The 14,504-nt window shown below is 38.3% G+C and overlaps 1 protein-coding gene across 1 annotated transcript in view; it reads right to left on the reverse strand.

Moving 5' to 3' along the window:
• The window catches only part of ALS2 (alsin Rho guanine nucleotide exchange factor ALS2), a gene marked incomplete in the record, with an annotated part of 65,822 nt that overhangs the window by 32,118 nt on the left and 19,200 nt on the right, over nucleotides 1-14,504 (reverse strand). Inside the window, 3 exon segments of the mRNA XM_027773648.1 lie at nucleotides 2,697-2,859; nucleotides 12,115-12,180; nucleotides 14,375-14,497. Coding sequence (XP_027629449.1) covers nucleotides 2,697-2,859; nucleotides 12,115-12,180; nucleotides 14,375-14,497 — 352 coding nt within the window.

Genomic DNA, 14,504 nt, shown 5'->3' on the forward strand with positions numbered 1-14,504 from the left:
TATTATTATTATTATTATTATTATCATCATTATCCAGTTGGATTGGGGGTTAGTGAGAAAGCAAGCCACCAGGTCCGGGACTCGAACTGTGGTAGCCCATGTGGGAGTCCAGCTCCTTTAACCAACACACCAACTGCTGGCCCCAAAAATTTCTCTTAAAAAAAAAGAGAGAGAGGGACCAGCAGTTAGTGTAATGGCTATGTCGCTGGACTCCCATGTAGTCAACCGCGGTTTGAGTCCCAGACCCGGTGGCTTAAACTCACGCCGGGCACGTGTGCATGCATGCCCAAGATCCCGAGAGGAGAATGGAGGAGAAGGGATTGTAGTGTGGCCATCCCCCCAGGGGCTGATTTCTCACTTTCTGTCTCTCTGTCTGTCTGGTGAGCGTACGCGCCCTATAGCAAAAACCTCTCTAAAAAAGAGAGAGAGAGAAAGAGAGAGAGAGAGTTGGGAGGGGCAAGGAGAAACAGGGCTTCATTTTCATGAGAAAATAACTTTTCATGAGAAAATTACTTTGACCATAGCTTTGGAAGATTCCCAGAATGAGGATGGGGACAGTGGTGCTCTGGAGGGAAACATAAAGCACTTTGAGAGCCACGTCCGGAGAATGTGAATTAACATATAAGACACAGGGCAGAAGATAATGCTAGAAACAAAAAAAAGATACCACATTATGAAGGACCTTGAGTGTTAAACTATTGATAAAAAAGTGTAGATTATCCCACAAAAGTAGGTCCTTTGGACTGGAAATAATACAATATCAGATTGACTGAATAATTCTAATCTGATCCCATTAAGATTTTTAAAAATTAATTTATTTTTTAAATAATTATTTATTTATTTTATTTATTCATTCATTTATTTTTTAGTCTGACCAGAGAGAGACAGAGGGTGAGAGTGAGAGAGAGAGGAAGTGAGAAAGTAAGCCACCAGATTCAGGACTTGAACCCTGGTCGGCCATGTGGGAGTGTCCAGAGCCTTAACCACCACACCACCTGCTGGTCTCCCCATTAAGATTTTTTTAAATTGAGGTGACACCGAGATGAAAACTGTATCTCACTGTGTCAGCTAAAACTAGGTTAGTTTGAGTTAAAACTGAAACCAGACTAAAGAAAAGTCCTTCAAAATGACAACAGGATCAAATGCAGAAGCCTCCATCAGTTCCTGAGTTTCTGTGGAGACAGAAATTGTCCAGATTAAGGGTTGGATCTCCGGCAGTGGGTATAGCAGTTAAGGCACTGGACTCCTTAACTGACCACTGGACTCCTTGGCTGACCACGGTTCAAGTCTCAGACCCTGTGGCTTGAAATTCATGCCAGGCACGTATGCGTGCATGCCCAAAATTCCTAGAGGAGAATGGAGGGAAGGAAATTGCAGTGTGGCCATTTTCCCTGGCGGGTGATTTTGTGCTTTCTCACTTTCTCTTTTGATACACCCTGTATCAAAAATCTCTTACAAGGGACCACCAGTTAGCATAATAGCTATGTCGCTGGATTCCCATGTAGTCGACTCCAGTTTGCGTCCTGGACCCGGTGGCTTAAAACTCATGCCGGGCGCATGTGCGTGGGTGCTCAAGATCCCGAGAGGAGAATGGAGGAGAAGGAATTGCGGCATGGCTATCCCCCCTGAGGGGTGATTTCTCACTTTGTGTGTCTCTGTCTCTCTCTGTCTGTCTGGCGAGCACACATGCCCTATAGAAAAACCTCACCAAAAAAAACCCAAAAACCAAAAAACAAAAAAACTCTTACAAAAAAAAAGAAAAAAGGTTGTAAACTGGACCAGCAGGTGACATAGTAGTTAAGGCAGCTGGAATCAATAAGGCTGAATGCACGATTCGAGTCCCAGACCCCGCAGCTTGAGAAACATGCCAGGCATGTGTGTGCATGCCCACAATTCCAAGAGGAAAATGGAGGAGAAGGGATTGCAATGTGGCCATCCTTCTGGGGGTGGTTTCTCACTTTCCTGTATCTCTCTCTGGCAAGTGCATGCACCCTATAGTAAAACTAAAAAATGGTTCTAAACCTACATGGGACCTTCGATTCATTAGGGTTTCTATACACACCTTGAGGACAGAAACAAAATGACATTATCCATTTCATGTAATGTCAAAGGTACATGTCTCAGGACCAATTTCAACATACACCTGGAGTGGTGCTAACTTCCGAGGACTCCAGCTAACTAATTTTATATAGAAAGCAGACTAGTTAGTATTTGAGAAAATCGTGTAACAGTAATGTCTCTTAGCATTTGCTAAAGTGACCGAAACACATGGTATGAGTCTATCACGAACTCAAGCCAATCATAACTCACTGCCCTACATGTGTGTGCTAATATATGGAAAGCAAGAGCTTTAAAGGGCTCCAGGTAACTCACAATCAAACGCACTTGATTCAACTTTGACGACTACTGAGTGAGAGCACCCATAGTAGACACACTCAATTTTAGACACAGTTTCATAAAATGAACATGATTAACCTAGATAAGGTCCTGAAAGGAAACTGAATTCACAGCAAGAAAATTAGATTTACCTACATCTATAATTTCTATCGTTTCTGTGAAGAAAAAGAAATTTTATTAGACACATGTAAATATTAAATTAGCAGGAATCCAGATCTTGTGGTGACATAACCTAAACAAACTACCATGATCCTTGGCTTCCCAAGTGTCCAAAGTGTGTGTATGCATATGGAACTTACCACTTCAAAGCAAGTAGCAAGCTTTAGCAGAACTTTTGCATAGCTATGAAGTCGCCTGATTGGCAAGAAAAACAAAGTATTCAGGATTTCCATCAACTGGGTGTTTTCATTATTCACTTCTGATAAATCTTGCAACAGCTCTTGGTTTTTATTTAGGAAATCACTGAAGGCAGAGGAAAAAAGATTCAGTTAATCATTTAGGTGTTGATAACATGCATGATATAAAACAAAATTTCACTAGAAATTTGGGAATGCACATTTTTGAGTGCTATGAAATTAGCAGAAGATAAATACAATAAAATCAACCAGATATAATTAAAAGAATTTCTTGAGATGGATACTGAATTTGAGCTGTGAAATATTGCTATCCTTGACTAAAAATGAAGATTTTCTGCTGAGACTTTTCCCTCCACATTCATTTCTAGTAGGTAGGACTACCTGTCTCCTCTCCATTTCTGTGTTCCCTGTGTCTTTTAATTTTTTTCATTTTTTTTGTTTTTTAAAATTAAAATCTAAAGGTTTTTTTTAGTTATCTTTTTTTCTTTCTTCATTATTTTATTTTTTCTTCTTTTCTCTTCTTTAATTCTTTTTCTTTTTTCTTTATCTTTATTCACTGGCTGCTCAGCCTCTACACACTAAGTGTCTAGATAGGTCCAAGTGAACAGAATCCAAACATCTGAATAGAATTAGGATCAGAATATCCCTCTCTTCCCACTAAATCTGATGCACGAAGAGTGAAAATGGAAGGGAAGACAGATTGCAGATCACCTCCTCCTGCACGCCTCTGAATGCTCATTAGGAAGAAATGCATCATCCATTAGATGACTAGAAATCACTGCAGCGTCACAAGAAATATGGGAAAGCAAGAAAATATCTCTCCTCCAAGGGAAAACAGTAACTCCTCTTCATCCTTAGATGTACAATAAAACTCATAGAAATGTCAGATAAATAATTTAGAATATTCATAGTGACAAAGCTAACAGAGATGGAAAAGAAGAGAGACAATGAACTGCAGAAGAGGCAGGTGAAAGGAGTTAAGGAGTTTTAGGAGGTGAGGAAATTCTTGCAAGATCTAAAAGAGGAAATACATACTATTAAAAACAACAACAACAACAAACAACCACAAATGGACCTGTTAGAGATGAAGGCTATAATACAGGAAGTCAAAACCTCCCTTGAAAGTATTAAAAGCAGACTAGATCATACAGAAAATCGAATCTCAGATGTAGAAGATAGAATCACTGGCCTAGAAAAATCCACCACAAAGACTGTGAAAATTGCCCCCCAAAATGAGAATAATATATGAGAAATACTAGGTACCATCAAACATCCAAACATCCCGATAATTGGTATCCCAGAAGGCAAAGGGACTCATAACGGCATTGATAATCTATTTCATGAAATCCTGGAAGAAAACTTTCCAAACCTAGAGAGGTACTCAAAGATCCAGTCCCAAGAAATACAAAGGACCCCAAATAGAACCAGCCCAAGAAGATATTCTCCAAGACACATTATAGCCAGACTGACCAAAATCACAAAGACAAGATACTAAGATTGGCAAGAGAGAAACATCAAGTTACCTATAAAGGATATCCCATCAGGCTAACAGCGGACCACTCATCAGAAACAATGTGAGCGAGGAAAGGATGGGAAAATATATTCAAAATGTTAAGGGAAAAGCGATTTTAACCAAGAATACTGTACCCGGCAAGATTATCCTTCATATGGGAAGAAAAGACAAGAACATTCTCAGATAAACAAAACCTGAAAGAATTTACCAACACCAGACCAGATCTCCAAGAAGTTCTCAAGGGAGTGCTATACCAGGAAAATTAAATACAGGCACACAGAAATAAGAGTTCGAAAACTAAGAAAATGGCCAAATTAATCATAGGGACAAGTCTGGAGTTTAATACTATATCCCAGAATTTAATAAGGAAGATCAAACCACAACAGAAGATAAAGTACATGAGACTGAACTGGTGAAATAGAATTTTATGACTTTTGACTAAAACACTGCTGATTTTCTTCTAGGCTTTGTTTTTCGGTTTTAAGGATTTGTGCCCTGTCTTGAGCTGCTGATAGGTTCATGTACCTACTATTTGAATAAAATCCTAACATGCTTCCTGGCTTTAAGTTTTAAGCAAAGTTCTTTAGCATTTCTTTGATTTATTAAAGCTAAAACTGCTTTTCTTAAAATTAAAAAATATACTAAAAAATACCTATTTAATGACCATAGTAAGCTATATAGCATCAGCTAGGTGCTACCTTGTAAAATATTCATTCTACTCAAGAGTTTCATGCCTAAAATCAGACATGTATTCACAGATATGTATATACCAGCTGAACTTGCTATTGAAAGTAGTTATGATTACTTAAGAAATTTTATAAATCAATAAAATGTGGGGAAAAAAAGGAATGGAAAACAACTGTAGACACCTGAGATAGTGTTGGAGGAAGGTAGGAAAAGACAAGGGTGAGAAATAGGGGGAAATATATACATACATATATATATATATATGAAACTGGAAATGGAAAATTATTGACCATAACATGTATTTTTAAGCCATTGTTGCAGTGTATTCTGGATGGCAAATCACATTTAGTATGCTGTGACAATGCTCAGTGAATGAATATAAATAAATGAATTAATTAAAAATAAAAAATTAAAATAAAAAATAATTTCCTTATCTACGAAATTGGGATTTTATTTAGCATAAAAAGCATCAAATAGCAGCAACAGCAACTCTAATAAAAATGTAATCACAGACTTAGGTTCTAGGAAATGAATCATCATGCATCTCACAGTGTTTCAGGGAATAATCAGAGACCAGCTGGCACTATTATTTGTTAATTTTAAAGTCAAAAGTCACGAGAATAATTAGCCAGACTAATTGCTTCAATTAGTTGTGCTAAACAAATATACTGGAGGAAAGGCAAAGCTCCTTGCTTTAACTAGCTTCAATATTAAAATACTTTTTTCCTTCAATTGTTGATCACCTAATGAAAGTTTATTACTAGAGTAATAAAATGCTGCAGAAAGCAGTACGATAATCAGGAAAGTCATTATATGTGAAATGTCAATGCTGAGATCTTCAGAAGCATTTAAAACTGAAGCCAACATTTAGTTGTTTTTTTTTTTTCTGTGAGTTTTTTTTTTTTATTAATTCACTATACACCATTACAACACACAAATGAATTTTCCATCCAGAATACACTGTGCATTGGTTCAATCAAGCACATCAACATACATGTTCTCAGCAAATAATTTTCCAGCAACATTTAGTTTTTAAATTGCCCGTTTTTTTGAGCTGCAATTACTTTATTATTTAAATTTTTTTAATGTTTGAAATATTTATTATAATTTTGTTTGTGACTCTACAACAATAGAGACAGTATGTTTTAAAATATTTTTGAAAAAATATTTACATGTCAACTACTCAAACTGTTGTAAAACAAACACCCAGAACACAATTCACACATAAACCTTCTCAATTCAGCCCTGCCTACCTAGTATTCTGTGATAAACCATCTGCTAGCAAAGATCAGTCTCTTTTTCTTCCTTCAAAGTCTTTCTCAAAATAATCCTCTGGTTGTGGCCGCTCTTTTGCAATCTCTACTGATTATAATGCTGGGCTGGAAAAGTCCAGGCTATTTCATGGTATAAATTCTTTCATATAGCTTCTCTAATCCCCTCTGCCAGGCAGAACTGTTTGTGGTGCCAGGCCATCTTTCCAAGAGTTTCTGTTGGCTTGAGATTTACCTTAGTTCCAGTTTCCTGGTTTAATCTTCAGATATGAAATTCCAGTCAAAGCCCATTTCAATTTTTTTTTTTTTGAGAGGTTTTTGCTATAGGGCACGTGCACTCGCCAGACAGACAGAGAGAGACATAGAGACAGAAAGCGAGAAATCACCCCCACAGAGGGGATGCTCACGCTGCAATCCCTTCTCTTCCATTCTCCTCTCGGGATCTTGGGCACGCACGCACAAGTGCCCGGCGTGAGTTCTCAGCCACCGGGTCCAGGATGCAAACTGTGGTTGACTACGTGGGAGTCCTGCGACACAGCCATTACGCTAACTGCTGGTTCCCTGTTCAATAGTTTTTAAATTGTTTTTAATAAATTATTACAGAAGAATTTTATTACAGTATGATCATCTGTTGAGACAATGCTCACTAGACCAAAATACTTAGAAGGTTTGTAAAGAAGAGTTGGTGGGACAGAGTAAGTATCATTTATCACTTAATAGTGATAACACTTAATAAAAATTTTGTGCCAGACACTAATGAGTGCTTTACAAACATTAGATTATTACAATTCAAATAAGACACAATGTTATACATGACTATTAAGACAAGAGCGAGTCATCATATAATCCTTTAAAGAATTATTCAGTAAAGAGATATTTAACCCAGAAATTATATAATACTATCTTGGAGAGACGGAATAAAAATATGTAATAATCTCCAGGAATTCAGAAGTGCAATGGCACAAATCTGATTGTTTTATAATACAATTAAGAGAGCCTAGAGTGTGCTCTGGGGAAAGTGGCCCAAACTTCTATTTCAATGTGGCTCGTGTTATGCTCCTTCTTCTTCCTCCATGCTTTGCTGCAGAGATTGGGTGAGCAACCCCACTGAATCCTACAGCAGTGTTCTGCTTGGACCTGCTCCTGAGAGACAGAGGTAGGACACAGTGGCACACATGCCCCTTACATTTCTCTTGGAGGCCCAGCACCTCGTACATACTAGACCAGAAACATTCAACTACTATGAGCTCCACTTCTTTTTAGGACTCACTCATGTCTCTGTTTACAGTCATTCCCAAAAGGAGTCCCAGCATGCTCTCAAGAAATCTGAGAGTGCTCAGCTCATCTTCTCTTAGAAGTTTTTATTCTATCAGTGGCTCCACCTTATATGGCTAGGTTTAGACCTTTATTCAGATTTTTAAAATAAAAACTACTAAAGGATGAAAAAACCCAAGTGCCTCTTGACAGATAAACTGACAGACAAAATGTGAAAAACTACTGAGCCATAAAATGGAATGAGATTTTGATATATGCTATAGCATGAATGTATTATGCTTAAGGAAATAAGCCAGACACTGAAGGACAAATGCATGGTTTCACTTACATAAGGTACCTAGAATATGCAAATTCATGGAGCAGGAAGTAGAACAGAAGAACCAAAGGCTAGGAGAAGTGAGGATGGAAGAGCTACTATTTAAAGAGTACTGAGTTTTTGTTGGAGATGATGAGGAAGAATGGGGTAAAGAATGGTGATGATTACAAAACATTGTGAATGTATTTGATGCCAAAGAGTTGCACTCTTTTGGTTAAAATGATAAAATATTATGTATTGCTACCACAATTTAAGAAAAAAAAAAAACTTGTTTAATGATCAAACCACCAAACTGTGAATTCTTAAGCAGCAGCAAGCATCTATTATCCATTAACTGCCACATGAGCTCAATACTTGTGCTCTACAGTTCTTCAAACGCTTATCTTTTAAAATAAAATCTTTAAAATAATTTTAAATATTGGCTTTGTAAATAGAAATTAAAAGATGACATAACTGCTTTCAACTATGTAAAACCCAGGTGTTCGTGAATCACCACTTGAGAAGTGCTGTCTAAATCCAGGCTTACTATCTATGGCCACAGCTCAGAGTCACCCAGCTTTCAAGAACTGCTTCCCATGTGCCCAGGCTCTGGGCTTGGTGCCAAGCAAGAGGCACAGGGGCTTTCAACTTAAGTTATCTCATATAGCTGTTCTAACAAGAAGTCAGGCCAGTGCTTAACTGTGCAATATTAGAGTAAGGCCAACAATAAAGCACAATAAGGTACCAGAGTCAGCAACTACACTGCCCTTCAAGAAATCAAGAAGCTTCCCATTTGAATTGCCCGAAGAATCCACCAACTTTGTATCCTCCAGCTATTAAATTTGATTTTTTACTTTGCAATGGTAACTATTTAATTTTCTTTCTTTTCTTTCTTTCTTTCTTTTTTTTTTTTTTTGAGAGGTTTTTGCTATAGGGCATGTGTGCTCACCAGAAAGACAGAGAGAGGCAGAGAGATAGAAAGTGAGCAATCATCCCCCAGGGGGGATGGCCACGCTGTAATCCCTTCTCCTCCATTCTCCTCTCGGGATCTTGGGCATGCACGCACATGTGCCCGGCCTGAGTTTAAGCCACTGGGTCTGGGACTTGAACCGGCAGTCGACTACGTGGGAGTCCAGTGACATAGCCATTACGTCAACTGCTGGTCCGTCTTTCTGCTTCTTTTAATTATTTGTTTGACTACAACTATTTCCCCTATTTTATTTGACTCTGATTCAGCATATCACTAACACTAAAAGTTAAGTAAGCTATTTTGATTACAATAAACATATTATAAATAATAAGCATATAATCAGTAATTACAGCATATGTAAACTTCTCAATGTCAGAATCTCGCAGATTGAAAAAAACAACCAAACAATAAGCCTATTCAATTGTTGCTTACAAGATATATATGAAAACATTACAATACGATGCAGAAAGGTTGAAACTAAAAGAATAGAAAATGGTCATTACAGGGACCAGCAGTTAGTGTAATGGCTATGTTGCTAGACTCTCATGTAGTCTACTATGGTTTGAGTCTTGGACCCAGTGGCTTAAACTCACACTGGGTGCATGTGCGTGCGTGCCCAAAATCCCAAGAGGAGGATGTGATATCTTACTTTCTGTCTCTCTGTCTTTCTGGCGAATGCACGCACCCTACAGCAAAAACCCCTAAAAAAAATAAAAATAAAAAAAAGAAGGTCATTATATTAACACAAAACAGAATAGCATGATCTTGGATTCTTAAGTTACTACGCAGGGTTAAATACAAAACATTTGTACCTGACTTTTAAAAAATGAAGGCCAAGGCCAAAAGGTGGCATAGTGGTTAAGGCACTGGACTCCCACATAGCTGACCATGATTCCAGTTTAGGACCTGGTGGCTTAAAAATCACATCAGGCTCTTGTGCATGCATGCCCAAAATTCTTAGAGAACGGGGGAGGAAAAGGGATTGCAGTGTGGCCATTGCCCCTGGTGGTGGGTGGGGGGGGGGCGGGGGAGTGATTTCTTAATTTCCTTCTCTCTGTATTGTAAGAATGAAAAGTAACTACAGTTATTATAGAGGTATAAAAATCTTAAGACAATGCTTGGAACATTATTGTCAATAACTTTGAAAACAAAGATAAAATGAACAAGTTTCCAAAAAAATATATAAACATATTGTAACTAAAGCCATAATAAGAAATAAAGACCTGACCAGACCCATTACGTTTTTTATTCTTTAAGGTTTTTGCCATAGGATGTGAGCACTCACTCAAAATAGACAGAGAGAGAGAAAATGAAAAATCACTCCCCAAGGAGGATGGCCATGCTGCAACCCTTTCTCCTCTATTCTCCTCTCAGGATTTTGAGCACACGTGTACACACATCTGATGTGAGTTTCAAGCCACCAAGCCCAGGACCTGAATTTAATAACCAAAGGACATTTAAAACCAATTCCTCTCCAACTTTTAGGCACAGGAATTTTTTTTAGCCCTATAAATGAAACTTTGGATCAAAGATCTTTATTAAATTCAGTGGCCTTTATGTATTAGTATATAAATACACTGCTGTATTCTGTTTGCTGATATTTAATCCTTTTGCATTTGTGCAAAGATGAGATTTTCTTTCCCTCCTGGACTTACCAAATTTTCATAAAAGAATTTCACTACCAATTTTAAAATGAGTTTGAGGCATTCTCTCCTTTTCTATTTCAGAGTTTTCTGCAATAATGTATGTAAGACAGGGATGATGTGTATTTTGAATATTTGGTAGAATTTATCCATAAAAATATTTGGCTTTCATGGGGCATTTCCAGTGAGGTATTTTTAAACTACTGATGTGCATTCCTTAATGTATAGGTCTGGGGGCTATACCCTGGTGTGGTGGTTAAGGTACTGTACTTTCTTTTTTGGGAGAGGTTTTTCCTATAGGGTGTGTGCACTTGCCAGAAACACAGAGAGAGACAGATAGACAGAAAGTGAGAAATCACCCCCACCTCGGGAGGATGGCCACACCACAATCCCTTCTCTTCCATTTTCCTCTCAGGATCTTGGGCATGCACACACATGCACCAAGTGGGAATTTAAGCCACCAGGTCCAAGACTTGAACCGTGGTTGACTACATGGGAGTCCAGTGACATAGCCATTACGCCAACTGCTGGTCCCAAGGTACCGTACGTTCACGTGCTTGACTGTGGTTCAAGTCCTGGACCCAGTGGCTTGAAACTCACACCAGGTGATGCTTGCCTTAACCACTATGCTACCTGCTGGACCTTTAATGATGAAATACTAGAAATTCCCATTAAGACCAGATATGAGATAAGGACCTTAGTACTTGTTCCACTAGGATGGTGAATACATAATTGAAATATTTTCTATTAAAGTACAGAATATATGAGGCCAGCAGGTAGCATAGTGGTTAAGGTACTGGACTCCCACATGGACAACTATTGTTGAAGTTTCGGACTTGGCAGCTTGAAGCTCAAGCTGGACACGTGTACATGCATGCCCAAAATCTCTGGAGGAGAAGGGACTGTGGCATGGTCATCCCCCCGGTGGGTAATTTCTCAACCTCTTATTGTTTCTCTCTGAGACGTGCATGTGCCCTATGGCAAACATCTCTTTTTTAAAGAAAAAAGAAAAAGGACAGAAAATTTAAAAACCTGCCTCTGTTGCCAGGCCAACACTTGCAGAGAAACTATACATTTCAGCAAGAAATCACTCCCATAGGAGGCATGGCCATACAGCAATCCCTTCTCCATTCTCCTCTTGGGATTTCAGGCATATATGCACGTGTACCCAGGGTGAGTTTTAAGCTGCCACGTCCAGGACCTGAACAGTGACTGACTATGTGAGAGTCCAGTTACAGAACCATTATGCCATCTGCTGGGGCCTTGGGGGGAGAGTTTATATTATTTACCCAGGAGGTAAATGTTAATGACCTATGTATGTGCAGTACTTTGTACTTTTCTAGGCACCACTGCATACATTATTTGTTGCTCTCCAACAAGGAAGGGAACATTCCTACACTTCAGATAGAAAAATATTAGGCTTACTGGGGTGAAGAGAGTTGTCTAAAAACTCAAAGGTAGTAAGTGATTTCAGTGAAGAAAGACCCAAGTCTTATGCCTTTTAGTTCAGTGCTTTTTCAATACCATACTACTTAGAATGATAAGGCTAACAGTATCTGTGCTTCATAAATGTTAGTGTAGATCCACATTCTGATCTATTCGGTAAAATGATCAATCAAAGCTTTTCCTGGGAACTCAGAAACACAGAGCACTGCACAAAACACCTTTAGCTGTTAGATGATAACTGAAAGGTATGTATTTGCTTACATGGCAGGTTTAGCAAGAAGCTGGAATCCTCCCATGACCAGGAAATTTGTAATAGATGTACAATACCTTGAGCGAAAAAAGAAAAACACACGTATATTAGTGTTAAAATATAAATTCAGTTCCTCAAAGTTTTCAAACAATACCTGGATTAGATACTAGTATCTCACTAATTAGTTTCTAAACTTTTGTGATGTCAGCATTATGAACTGTAAAATACCAAGGAGCAGGTTGTATGATAATTACAATAACCAAGGGGAGAAATGCCAGTCTAGGTAAAGAGATTAATATAAAAGGAATTATTAAAAATACCTAAAGTTATGCAGAAGTTGCTAGAATTTTCTTGGTAGATACTACTTGATAACTTAATTAATAAACTTGAAAAAAGTGGTTAAAACTGTTGGAACTTAAATGACAATTTCCCTTACTCATCACTTCAGGTTTCCTAAGTTTTCAGAAATGAATAGTGAAGGTAAGAAAACATGTTAAGGACCAGCCCTGAGGCCTAGTAGCTGAGGGAGCCAGAAGCCACATGGCCACCACACAGTTCAAGTCCTAGCTCCAGTGACTTGAAAAACATGTCGGGCACTTGTGTGTGCATGCCCCAAATCCTGACAGAACAGAGAAAAGGAAGAGAAGGAATTATGGCACGAATGTGCCTCATTGAAGGTACGTTTTCCCTCTTTCTGTCTCTCTCTGGTAAGTACACAAGCCCTCTGGCAAGAAAGAAAAGAAAAAAGAAGAGAAAGAAAGAAAAAGAGAGGGAGAGAGAAAGAAATACAAAAAGAGAGAGAGAAAGAAGGAAAAAGAAATAAAGAAATAAAGAAAGAGGAAGACAGAAAGAAAGAGACTCTATCTAAAAACAGAGCCAGGCACAGAGGTGCACCTAGATGTCAGAGACAAGAGTATCACAATGTGGTGAGATCCTGTCTTTAAACACACACATGCACACACCTATCTGCAGGTATATGCATAAATCTGAAAGGAAATGCACTGAGATAAATGACAGTGGTTATTTCTGGTGGTAGGATTATGGGCAACTTCATTCTTTTGATTATCTTTACTTGTATAGTTTTCAATAATGAATATAGGCTTACAATTTTATAAATAACCTTACATTATAAATAACATTAAGATAACACGAACAGACACATATGAGCTCCCTGAGGGCAGTGCCTGTCACTGACTCCATGCTGTGTGCTGTGGCTATGATGGGCCTAGAGCTCTGTGTAATGCACTTAGAGGAAACTTGGTCAACATGGATTAGATGGCCAATACATATTAGACGGATGAGGTATGAATGAATAAAGCATGAAACCTACAGATACTTCAGAGCAATAGCATAATCTTTTTTATGTTAAAATAACACTGAAATTATGCCTTGCATCACAACATCAAAATGAAAATTTTAAAAAAGTGAGCAATATTTTTAAGTTAAATCTTCAAATTCACTTGGGATATTTTACTTTAAAACATGAAGAGAACCCTGAAGAACTAGTCTAGGCTTTATTAAAAAGTCTTTAAAAAAATAGGTCTTTTAAATTCTCTTTTTACACAGAGTTAAAAAGCAGACATCAGAACAGCTCCGTATTTACAGCAATTGGTCTTCATTTGTTTAGTTACATATTTCCTCAAACTTTAGTATGATATACTTAGGTAAATAAAATTATCCTCAGGAACCAGCAGTTAGCGTAATGGCTATGTTGCTGGACTCCCACGTAGTTGACCGTGGTTCGCGTCCCGGACCCGGTGGCTTAAAAGTCACGCTGGGCGCGTGTGCGTGCATGCCCAAGATCCCGAGAGGAGTATGGAGGAGAAGGGATTGCGGCGTGACCATCCCCCCTGGGGGGTGATTTCTCGCTTTCTGCCTCTCTTCTTTCTCTGTCTGTCTGGCGAGCGCACGCGCCCTATAGTGAAAAAAACCTCTCCAAAAATAAAAAAATAAATAAATAAATAAAATTATCCTCTAAAGAACCGAATTTCTTATAGTACGTTTTATGTAAATTAAGCACACTAGCATTCATTCTCCTAGAATACAGGAGAGGAGATATAGGAATTCATTATTTTGAAGATGTTTTTTCTCTTGGAAAAAACTAAAATTTTAGCAACGTAAAACTACAGTTGGCTAAAGATTAAAAAACTGCTTTGCAATTTCTATTACCTTAATCACTCTCCCTAATCTAGTCTCTTCTCATTAAGGAGCTGTTCTCCTTGGCAGAATAACCCTGCAGAGACTGAACATGACACGGGACTGGATACTTGCTCTGTGTAACTATCCAAGAAGAGACTTGCATGCTTCAGAATGACCAAACTCCTGGCTTCCTTTATCCCATGAAGAAAGCTGCTCAGTGAGGCTCCATGCTGACCAATTAGGTAACACAACTTGCTGAACC

Source organism: Tupaia chinensis, unplaced genomic scaffold (assembly GCF_000334495.1).
Source record: "Tupaia chinensis unplaced genomic scaffold, TupChi_1.0 Scaffold000361_2, whole genome shotgun sequence".
NCBI lineage: Eukaryota > Metazoa > Chordata > Mammalia > Scandentia > Tupaiidae > Tupaia > Tupaia belangeri.